This window comes from Lipophrys pholis, assembly GCF_963383615.2.
Source record: "Lipophrys pholis genome assembly, chromosome: 7".
Classification (NCBI taxonomy): domain Eukaryota; kingdom Metazoa; phylum Chordata; class Actinopteri; order Blenniiformes; family Blenniidae; genus Lipophrys; species Lipophrys pholis.
This window is the reverse complement of record NC_137638.1, coordinates 9,421,140-9,433,383: the sequence shown is the minus strand read 5'-3', so window position 1 is coordinate 9,433,383 and position 12,244 is coordinate 9,421,140. Positions and strand designations below refer to the sequence as shown.

General features: G+C 41.0%; 1 protein-coding gene across 3 annotated transcripts; it reads left to right on the top strand.

Moving 5' to 3' along the window:
* The first annotated feature begins 1,455 nt into the window (after positions 1–1,455).
* vsig10 (V-set and immunoglobulin domain containing 10) lies at positions 1,456–10,973 on the top strand. 3 transcript variants are annotated; one of them, XM_080468039.1, is made up of 9 exons: positions 1,484–1,831; positions 1,920–2,192; positions 2,882–3,190; positions 6,230–6,484; positions 8,456–8,740; positions 8,942–9,058; positions 9,185–9,197; positions 10,421–10,560; positions 10,647–10,973. In XM_080468039.1, the coding sequence occupies exons 1-9, from the start codon at positions 1,780–1,782 to the stop codon at positions 10,739–10,741; spliced, it is 1,539 nt and encodes a 512-aa protein (XP_080324165.1). In that variant the 5' UTR covers positions 1,484–1,779; the 3' UTR covers positions 10,742–10,973. The 3 variants fall into 3 exon arrangements, 2 of the variants coding, with proteins under 2 accessions (XP_080324165.1, XP_080324164.1); XR_013935489.1 differs by lacking the exon at positions 9,185–9,197 and having other exon boundaries at positions 1,456–1,831; positions 8,942–9,075; XM_080468038.1 differs by lacking the exon at positions 9,185–9,197 and having other exon boundaries at positions 8,942–9,071.
* Positions 10,974–12,244: the final 1,271 nt, after the last annotated feature.

Here is a 12,244-nt window from a genome sequence, read left to right as displayed (position 1 = left end):
ATCACTATGACGTCAGGAAAACTCCAACATAATCTACAAGCATCTATCGTGTGTGTTTTGCCTCGAGAGTGGATGTTTGTTTTTCCCACCCCTCGAGCAACACGTGGAGGGCACACAAATAGCACCAGGTGACCGACAGGGGGCACTCGCCGCCCTCCAGCTCACATGCCCTACTAACACACTTTCTCTTCTCACTCGTTACATTTTTAGACTACAGCACAAGACGTTAATGTCCATGATCCCAAAAAACTTCATGGATAAAACTGTTAGTCAAAGGGAAATCAAATTCTTACAAAAACATCATAAAAACAATTTAAGACTACAGGTGCAAATATCCATCCATCCATCCATTCATTATGTTTTTTTCAGGTAACTTTAATAAATAATTTTACAAATACCATTGACTAATATGCTGTTTCTCTACAGAATTATCTAAATGTTTTGATGGAAATGGTCTAAACCAGTGGTTCTCAAGTTTTCACAGTGTGTATCGCTTGAGAAAATATAAAATTCTCCAAGTACAAAGTCTCAAATGTAATATATTTTAGAATAAAATTTCAGAAAAATATATATGGATTCATGGCTTGCCCCCACATATGCAATAGAGGGATACACAGTTTGACAATAACGGGTCTAAACAAATTAAAACTTACTCAAATGCATCATTTATGTGGTGAGTTTGCATGTTCTCCCTGTGTGTGCAGGTGGGGTTCCTCCAGGTACTACGGTTTCTTCCCACATCCAGAAAAAGATGCATCGTGGGTCCTTGAGCAAGTCCCTCGGCCCCCACCAGCTCCCCCGGAGCACCATTCTGTGGCTTCCCACCAAGGAGTCAGTTCTGTAAAAAGATTTCCCCCAAGCTGGATTAATAAAGTATGAAGAAAAAAATCTTCTTCATACTATTGGTTTAATTAAATAGTTATATCTATTCAAGCTTAAGAAAAGTTAAGTTATTGCTTTCAGCTAGACGGTCCAATCCAGTCCAATGACCTTTCATAGTGAAGAAATTACAAAGAAAGGAGGGATCAATGGAGAAAAATGCAACTTCACAGTTTAGAAGCTGGATGTACAGTTACAATTAATTTCACGTACCCCAAGTTTATCTCTTGATGTCCCCCAATTAACATTTCCTCTGGTCCGTTCAATTCTAGGCCTTGAGGACCAGTATCCTGCACATTTTAGTTCTTTCCCAGCTTTGGCACACCTCAATCTGATCTGGATGTTATCATCAAGCTTGAAAAAAAAACAAGTGAGCAGCCCCATATTGCATTCAGGTGTGTTGCAACCAGGAGGAACCTAAAACATGCAGGACACCGGCCCTTGAGGCCCGGAATTGATGACCCCAAAGTATCTTGTGAAATCAGAGAGCCACCTTTCATTTGTACCACGTGGTTTCAGGCGCTGTCTCCTTGCCTCGTGTGGTCCGACCTGTCTGACAGGCGAAAACAATGTGTTACTGTGCCTTTAAACAGGTGAGCAGGGTGTGGCGTCAAGGTTTCCGGATGAGTGTGACCCGGTAAACAAAACGCGTCCGTCCAACGTGCTGCAGAGCCGCGCGGGACTCCCACCATGTGAGGGGCCCCGCTGAGTTCCGCTGACCCCCGGAGCCGCTCTTTACTGTGGGGCCTATTGGGTTTTTAATTTTTTGTGAGTGTTATGTGCGGACCGGTGCCCGTGTCCGTGCGTGCCTCTCACAGGTGAACTAGTCCGACAGGTTTTTTTTTTTGGTTTTTTTTCTTCTTCGTGTTTATTTCTCAGGGGCCATGTAGGAGAGTTATCATGAATATTGCAGTATTTATAACGCTTCTGCAGCTGTGTTTATCCGCCACACGTGAGTTCATTGCACTTTTTTTTTTTTGTTTTAATGGCGGACGGATATAACAGGTGAGTTTCAATGCTTTCTCTCCTCCCTCCCCCAGTTTCGGGTGAAGCCTCCACCGAAACAATCCTGACGGCCTCACCGGGAGACATCGCCCTGCTTCCGTGTTACACCGCCGGTAAGGTAACACCGTCCTCTACGACGTGGAGCAAGAATGGAGGTGAGGTGGTCCCGGGGCAGCGGCTGTCTGTGCTACATGACGGAAGCCTGAACATCCGCGGGGTGCAGCCCGGGGATGAGGGGTCCTACCTGTGCAGCTCCACGCTGCCGGACAACAGCAGCTTCCAGGCGTCGGTGCTGCTGCAGGTCACCCGTAAGTTCATCCAGGAGAGTCTGGCTCTTCTACAAAACACACACCTGGAACGATGAGAGCGGATTTACATGACATCTGAAATAGGACATTACACCGTGGCCACGAATTAGTGTTTAGTGGTGTCAAATTAGTGATTCGTCAAAATAGGTTATGAAGAACTACTAAGACACGAATTAAAACTTTGTGGCCTGAAATTAATATTTCACGTGTTGAAATGTATTTGTGATGGTGGGGTTGTTTTTTTATTTGATCTTTTTGTCAAATTCCAAATATAGATATGTGCTCACATTGTACCAGTGATATAATGATTGTCAATTAAATAGTAATATTGGCTGTTATAAATGTAATAAAGCCAATAACATGATAACCCCCCCCCCCAAAAAAAAAAAAAAAAAAAAATATATATATATATATATATATATATATATATATATATATGCTGGTGAGGCATACTTCAATTGCAGTTGCCAGTTTTTCAGATTTTATTATTATTATTATTATTATTCAGTTATTGGCTTTATCATATTTATAATGGCCAAAATCAACATAGTATTGACTGTTATTACAGGGTGTGGCCTATTGAGATGTACATAATTGATTTTAGACTGTAAAGACTGCTAACACATTTCTGTTTGTGACATGTGGACTTGAATGCACGATTTTAGTCATGACAGTGTTGTATTGTTCAGGTGGCCCTGATAATGTGTCCGTATCCATCGGCGGCTCGGTCACTCTGCTGTCCAATGGGACGCTCCTCACTTCCCGGGGTTCCACCGTGTCCTTTAACTGCTCCGCCTCGTCCTACCCGTCCCAGGAGCTCACCCTGGCCTTCAGCGGAGCTTCGTCCAGCAATGACTCGCTGGTGACCGCCTCCGGAGCCTCGCTGGCCTTCAGGATAGAAAACATCCAACCCGGCCATCAAGGAGTGTACAGCTGCCGGGCCCACAACAACGTCTCTCATCAGAGAGTCACTGACAGCAAGCAGCTGCTGGTCTACTGTAAGTACCATGAGCACAGTCAAAGCTTTTCCAGGTCATGTTTAGTGAGCTGCAGGTTTGACTGTATAGCACCTGGCCCACAGTAGCAAACACTACAGTTTCTCTGGGGTTACACAAAGAATACTGTGAGGTTTATTTATTTATTGCAGGAAATGACAAAAAATGGCTGTAAAAAAAAAAAAATAATAATTCATGGAATGGACTCATGTAATCAAATTCTTATAATGATCATTATAACATCACTTGTATGGAGATTTCTGTTGCTCAATGAGACTAACAGGTCATTCTGCGGAGTAATGATGTTCGAAATGATGCAGCATGGGCGATGGCTTTTTAAACTGTTTCTGTACAAGTGTTGTGATAAAATAAATCACTTAAGTTTATTCATTATTATGATTGTAAGATGTACAATCCCTAATTTCAGTGATAGCACTCTGCTAAAAATAGAAATTGCCAAGGGTTGTGGGATTTATAATTCATTCATTCAGTTACACGCAGATGTTTATATTCATGCACATGAGTTTATTAATTTATTCACACAGATTTCTTAGTGCATGCATTTATTCATTCCACTCACTCCACTCACCCTCTCAGATTCACATATTGATTTACGCACACAGATTTACTATTTCACCCACGCGCTCACTCATTCACTCACTCACAGATCCGTTCATTAGTTCAGAAACAAATATACAGTAGATCTAACGGTGCACCATTTAATTATTTAAATATTTTTGCAGACATTCAGCATAAACATTTTACAGATCATTTCATTAAGATGAGTAAATCTCATGAACTGAGCCACACATACAATCTTCCTCATCTGTTTTAATGTCACCTGATAAAAAAATATGCACAGTCAATGTGTTAAGTCCTTGAAACACCACAGCATGTTTACGTGTTTTGAGATCAAATGTTGGTGTATTTAGAAAGTTAAACAGTGATTTGATATCGTGATATTTAGAGGGACAAACTTCTGTTTTGCTGGTCGAGCTTTACATAATGCACACAAGACAACAGTGTTGCTCTTATATCAAAAGTGGAAGCATTATATTATCAGTGTCCATAGTTCATGATCGTGGGCGTACCTTACTCTCTGTTTGAAGGTCACTGTTTGAATCATCTTTACCAGTCAAAACAAAGAAAACAGACGGAGAACAAAAAAAAAGGAAGAGAACTTGACTAATCAGAAACCGTGGTTTATGAAAACTATGGACCTTTATTATTTTTTCTATTGGAGACAATCTAATGCTGAACATAACCGAGTAAAAATAGCTCAAACCTCCATGTAATTCTAGTTTTTCATGTGACCTCCTCACTTCAAAGAAGAAATGAGAAGAAGGAGATATCACACTGTGCAGGAGGACAGGTGGCTGGAGAGGCGGAGTGACGCGGTGTCAGTTTCCGGGGTGTTAGAATTCCCACCAAGAAGACGATCTTTGTAAAGAGTCCTGAGCAGAAACACTCACGCTGAAAACAAGTGCCAGTATCATTCACGCTGATTTCAGCCATAACCTACTTTTCATTAAAGAATATCCTGCTAAGATAAAAACTCCTTGAATCAAAATCCAACCTCTGAGTTTTAATAGTGAGACGCCATCATTTAAGCTGCATTCAATTCAAACTGTGTATTGATGTAAGATCTATTTGAAGAGGCTGGTGGAACCTCCGTTACACAATTTGGTGGTATAAGGCAAGTGACTGTTATCACATGACAGCAGACCGACTATCCAAACACAAAGAAACTGGTGAAAATAACTTTCTCTTCATGATCAGGAGTTTGTCGGTTGTTGTCATGATAACCGGAACATGAACAGACTTCCTGATGTCTCCATACACTCGGATTTAGTTTGTTTTTTACTAACTTCCCACAGTGTGAAAGCAAATTTGATGAAGGTTTGGCTTGTCAATGCATTGCAGACTTTAGGGTTAACACACACACACACACACACACACACACACACACACACACACACACACACACACACACACACACACACACACACACACACAGTTATATTTGGAATCGTTATATCCTTTACAGCGAGTCCTGATTCTATCTCCTTCTGTGTGGAGTTTGAGGTGCTCCTTGTGTATGTATTGAGTTTCCACCAGTCCAAAGGCATTTGACATTAATTGGTAGCATTGCAATTGCTTATGGTTGTGAATGTGTGTGGTTGTCTGTCTTTCTGTGATAATACTGTAGAGGATGTATTATATCGTCACGCAGAGTCAGTTGGGGAAAGGCTTCAGTCAGTGGTGATCTTAAGTTGGATAAAAAAGGTATAAGGTCCATGGAAAAGGTAGATGAGATGAACAGTTGAATGAAGGCACATTAACTGAAGTGTATGCTATATCATCATTGAAAAACAAAATAATCTATAATATTATATCAATTTTCACTCTTGAGACAAAAACAAACATTGACTTTGGATCAGTTTCTTTGTGTTATAAGAAACTTGGCTTAATTCTCTTTACAACAAACACATGGTTCAATGTGAGAAATATAACATGCTTTATGTCATGTATTACACCATGATGACAAGAACCCCCCCTCTAAAAAAATCACGTCAAAGTCAAAATAACATGCAGGAAAATGCCCCAATTCTTGAAAACTGTATCTGCGAAAACGGTCAACACTTATCTGCTTCCTGCCATTGTGTGAAAGCGAAGCCAAAATATTCCAGGAACTAGTGTTTTGTTTAGTTACAGTCATGTGCAGCCAGATCCTGTGCTGTGGCTTGTTGACCGTGGAGAATCCGCCTCGAGTTCTTGACTTTTCAACTCAGCTGACTTTTCATACAGTTTTCATCTATTCAAACTAATTAAAGCTGAACTGATCAGAAAAGACAGCACAATGAATCAGACCTTAAGGGGGCGGGTCCTTCACACTTTCTCCGGTTGAATCCGAAAACATTGGACAACTGGGAAGCGCTATTATCCAGCTTCTGACTAGCACTTATATGATTACAAGTCATATTATACATTAGTTTCCTGTAGTTTTGTTGTGTTCCTGACTTTTGTTTTTGTCTCAACTAGATGTGCCGGACCGACACCCTGAGTGCATGTGGATGCCTGCACGGGACCTCTCGCATGTCCAGTTCAGCTGCACCTGGTTCGGAGCGTATCCGCCCCCGAAGCTCCGCTGGGGGGAGAAAGACGACTTCCAGGTGACGGACAGCCTGACGGTGACGCGGAACCGATCCACGCTGTCCGAAGGGCAGACGGTGAAGTGCACGGCCCAGCACCAGCTGCTCAGCCCGGGGGCAGAGAAGTCATGCACTTTCACCTTAAGTAAGCACGTTGCAACTAGATGAGCCTCGTAACCATCCTGAGATCTGCAGCCTCTGAATCTTTCATGGACTTTCCACTTCGGAGGCCCCTGAGCCTCTCCGAGACTTGTCATCGTAACACTTGTTGACAGTGTGTGTGTCCTCGGACTCAGTTTTCATAGTACAGACGTCACTGGTTCAATTCTTGATAAAGCCTGGCAACCGCTGGCAGATAGACACAATGAGTAAGCAAAGACTTTTAATCAAATGAATAATATCTAATAGCTTCAAAAGCATTATTAGTTCATGACAAAGTTATTCATTCAATCTAGCGAACTATCATAAAGCTTTGGCTGTCAATTGGTAGATCAGATTTATTGGACTAGACCACCTCCAAGATTCCGTCTAAGAAATTCTAAAAGTGACATATTTAGGTTTTTCAGATCTAATTTTCACAACATCTTAACAGGCAAAGCCTGAGCCCCCCCACTATGATCTCTGCTGCCCCCCCTTCAGGGTTCCCAGACCTCAGGCTTGGACCCATTGGGATAGACAGCAATACTTGGCAGCATTGGCATGCTATTTATGAAACATTCATCGTCAGTGGGAGCGATGTGAGAAAATATGTTGGGAGGATTAAGAGAACATGGCGAGTGATGCAGTTTCTTCTGTCATCGACTCTTGACGGCTTCTTCCTGTCGCAATGTAAATTATCTGCAATGTCTTATCTCTGAAGAATGTTGTCTGAGTACATCTTTCATGGGAAAGTGGCTTAAATGTTTTAACGCACATGTTCTGTGAGAACAAGATGGTTTCTGACGGTTCATAACTACTGTGGTTTTCTTTGGGTTTGAAAGATCCTTGAACGCGAACAGCCCTCGGTGACACAGTGCAGGACATGTGGACTGTTACTGAGTCACTTCGCAGTGTAAAGGTTATCTCCGTACAGAGGCCTTCCTCAAACTATGAGGTGGCGCAAGACGGCGCAAAAATATATGAGTTCCTGTTATTTTAGGAGACATTTTTTTAGGCTGACAAAATCTCCAACACGAGGCGTGTCCAGCAGCTCTGGCATTCAACACAACCTAAAGGTCCAGTTTGTCAGACTGGGGGAAATTTTACTCAAGAAACAGATCCTCTTTTATTTTTTTTAATGTATAATTTTTTTAGTTAATTTGAACCGTTTTCATATCTACATAAGGAGCTGCTTCTTTTCAATGGAGCCTGCACCATTATGTTTCTTTTGCCTGGGAAGAACTATGTAGTCATTGACCCACGAGCAAGCAATTCATATTTTATTTGTTCTTTTAAGGTATTAAACATGTAACTGATTTCATCATTTGACCACCACAGTTTTTAATCTGAGTATGCAACACTTGAATACTACATATGTGATGAGATAAGCCCTCTTTAGGAAATGTGCTGGTTGACCATGCTAAGTATGGTCAAGCCGATTGGAGATCTGATCTGCGATGGTCAGTGAAGACGGGTCACGTTGCACAGAGGAGATTGTGATAGGCAGGAAGTTTCCACATAAGAGACGGGTCCTATTTCACTTCATTATTAAATATTGGAGCAGTTGCACGTTGGATCAAAGTCACACCCCTGATTTACACCTCCTTCCCCCAGTTTGATATATGGTTTCAGTCAACTTTGCATTAAACCTACAAATAAATCTGGTTTCAACCTGCATAAAACCACATAATCCTAGTTTCTCTGTTTTCAACAATCCGCTTTAGATAAACAAGGTTTGACATCGTGGATTTGATAACCAGGCTTCTTGTTTTTTAACCTCATTGGCATCTTTTTCACTGCTTTTCCAAAATCCCACACCATGTTTTCACACTATAATCAGCTGTGATTGTAACTGTCAGTCTGTGAAGGGAACTCGGGCTGTTTTGGACCCTCAATGGAAAGCTTCATCACATTATGAGCTTGTTGGATCGCATGTTTTCAAAAAGTGTGAACAATTCAGTGTCCGCTTCGTTTCCAGAGCCTCCGTACCCTGAAGGTGAACCTCTGGCCGCAGCTCTGGAGGACACCAGCGTCACTCTAACCTGCAGCGAGAAAACGTCCCTACCCCCCGCCAACACCACGTGGAGGAGGGGGCTTCAGCAGGACAGCATCATCCCCGGGAACAAGTACGTCGTGTCGGAGGACGGACCCGAACTCAAGCTGACCATCCTCAACATCAGCAAGGATGACGAAGGCATCTATTTCTGCCGCAGCGAGAACCCGTTGGCCGTGGCAGAGCTGGAGGTCTACCTCACCGTGAGGAGTGAGTTCCGCTGTCGCATTTTTCGAAAAGGTTCAGGGAGAAGCTTTCGCCAGATAACCCCAAAGTATCTCACAAAACACAAATGGAAAGAAAGGACCAGTCGCCACACGTTCGCACTCCATCACTGGAATGCTGATAAACCTGCTGCTCCACCCTTTCCTCTTCTTCCTAACGCTGTCCTGTTATCTCTCGTGCTCTCAGAGGCTGCGTCTGCGTACTCGGGCGCCATCATCGGCGTCTTTATAGCCGCGCTCATTGTGGGATCGACTGCAGTCATAGCTAAGACGCTGTACTCCAGCCGGCACCGAATCTGCCTCGGTAACTACTTCATGTTTGTAACACAAGCACAGGATTGATTATTTAAGCTCTTTGAATTATATATGTAAAAGTCAGTAAAAGCTGACATGTTGTTTTTTGTTTTTTTTCCCCCCTTTTTTTTCCCAGGAGGTGGCTTTGGGTGAGTGTCACAGTTAGTTATCTCATACTGTCCAACTTTTTTATTTAAATGAGTGAATACATATAACTTATATTACAAACAGGAGATTGCTGCAGTTTGAGCAACCCTTAAAAGTATTGTGGGGTATTTTTTTTTAATTCAATAATGTTTAGTTTGGGGTTTTTTTCTGCTGTCATTAGCAGAATACAGGTAAAGCTGAGGCTCTCATGAGCGAGTTGACTCGACCAAGCAGAAACAAGTACATTAAGTAACGTTTTGGTCCTTTTTAATGTTTTGAGTAGATGCCAGACAGCTTTATTGGGGCTGTAGCAGCAGGAAATAACTGGGGACATGTTCCCAGCATGATAGTTTCCTTTTGCTCTTTTTGTTAGATTAGAGTCACAATAGATGATACGTTTCAATGCACTGTACATGTCAACATTTCCAATCAGGTGGAGTCTTACTGCACCGTAGGGTGTTGACAGTGGATCGTACATCATATGTGGTGGAAGTCAGAAGCACAAAACAACAAGAATCTAGAAACAAGGATCAACAAACTATTCTGCTACTGAAATGTTGTTACAAAAATCAAGATAGGATAAACAAATGCTGGTAAAAATGTATTCAAAGAGGAGAAATCATATTTTTTTAGAAGTATAATGCACAAACACATCAGCATCACTTAAGTGTTTCTAGATCACAAGTCATATTGCGATCACAATACTTGACTACTGTTCAGCTAACATTGTGTAGCATTTTTTATTTATTTTTTTAAATCACCAAAAATCTCCAGATTTTCTGCCATACTCCAGATTAGGAAGGCTAAATTAAACTAACAAGGAGGATTTGACAAATTTCTCAAAGGCATAACCCACAAATGCTGCTCCGCTGCTCATCCCACAAATGCGTGTTACAAACGTGGCTCCATTTCAAAAGGAATTTGGATTTTAGCGACGACAAAAATCTAATCTACCAAACGCAGATTTCCTGACCCTTTGTATGTAGATAAAATTTACAAGACTAGACGGACTGGTGAGCCGGCCTGCTTTAGTACCGACAGCACAACAAACTGTTATCACCTATTTATTACCTGATTTCTACCCGTTTAAGCTTTTGAAGAGTTGTAAGTCAAAAGGATTGTGCTTTAGTGTAAAGAGGCCTCGGCTTGTTACCGTCCAACAGCCCGACTTGACCTGTTTTGTGCACTCTCTACAATGTTCGAATCGTTCTCCCGTTCATCGTAGGCAAGTGGATGACGGAGGCGACGTGCTGAGTCTGGTGGACTCGGACGACGAGCAGATCTTTCAAGACACCGTTCCCCAACTGCCCCCGTTAGCCAACGGGAACCACACAACACTCGTCCAGATACACCGGATACCATCAAGTAGGACCCTGCCGAGGCCGTCCGCAACAGTATTTATGGTGTGAAGATGTCTGGGATAACATGAACCCTGTTGCTTCGTTATCCAGGTGACCAGGAGGATGCAGAAACGGCCGCCGCGAGCCCACAGCAGCAGGAAGATACTGTACAGACACAAGAACCAGACGAGCTTGTAACATTTTAGGTTTTGGGAATTATTCTTATTATTATTATTTTTTTTGTATTATTGTTTGATTCAAAGTAAATACAATTAACTCCCAGAGAGAATGTGAAAGAAATGGTGACATGTTAAAAAAAATAAAAATAAAAAATCTTAATTTGTTATTTTTTAACAAAGTTTTGAACTTTTGTACTTATTTCTATGATTTACTTGTACAGTTTTGAATGTGTGATTTGTGCAGTAAATGTGTTTCATGAAACAAAACAAATCATTGTGGCCTGTCATTGCCTGTTCATTAATTACCTCATAGTTCTTTGTCTTGTTCATGCTGAACATGCTGTATATATTGACTCACTGTGTGGAATGCAAATCTGTGCTGAAACCAGTGGAAAGAATGTGGAGGAGTTGGTTCAATGTTCACCTGCGATCAAGTTTCGTGTGAAACGTGTGACAATTGTAATGACTTAAATCCATTACGAGTTAGGTCACATGTCGGACACGGTGAGAGGAAATTAAGCAAATAAAGGCTGGAGCCGCTCGGCAAACCATCTTTTAGATTAGAATCATATTTATAATAAAAGGTATTTTTATGCAACATTTCCTCAATCCTCACTTCAGATGGAACAAGAGATATGACTACAAAAAGTGTTTATACACTTAGATTGGAATCTAGATTTAATTACCAACTAAAATGCCATTGAAAAAGTCTATTAAATTTAAAAAAGGTACTTATTTGAGACCTTTAATCAGAAACAAAACTCAACCTTCAGAATATTTACCCTTCATTCAAACACACAGTTTCAGTTCTGCTTGTAGATTGTAGTGAGCAAATCAGTTGATATTGAAGTGTTTTGACCGCCTCATTAAAATGAAAGATGATTATCATATCTGATTTACTACATACTTAACAAAGCTGAAGATGTTGCTCTTTCCCTTATTCAAGGATTCGTTGAATATCTTGTAACTGTTTTTGTTATAACAGGAGAATCTCAATAGGTGGGAATCACTTTCAGTGTTGATAGGCAGCATATCAGCAGAAGGACTCTTCACAGTTTTATCTCTCCACCTCACAGCTGCTTCAAGTGTTAATGACACCAACTGACATGACATGGCAGTTTTTTTGTCTAGAAATGCACAAATAATATTCACAGTATTTTCAGACTTATTCTCTGTATCAAGCACCAGCACTCTACACAAAAGATAAAAATAATGGTGGCTACTTTTACTCTTAAACTCAGACAGACTGAAAAAGAAAAGTCCTGACTCAAATGAAAATTACTGTTATTATTGACTTTATTACATTGAAAATGGTCCCATTGTTCGTGTTATTGGCCATTATTACATTACGGTTGGTTCAAGCACCGTTATCTCACAAAAGTATTGTCTCACAGTGGGGAAAAAATAGTTTAGTATACTTATTTACTGAACTTAGATTTTTAAATTTAGAAAAGAATTATTCATGACATTCAGACAAAAACTATTGGAAAGAAGCTTGTAGAATTAGAAAAAAAAACAACAACAACTAAA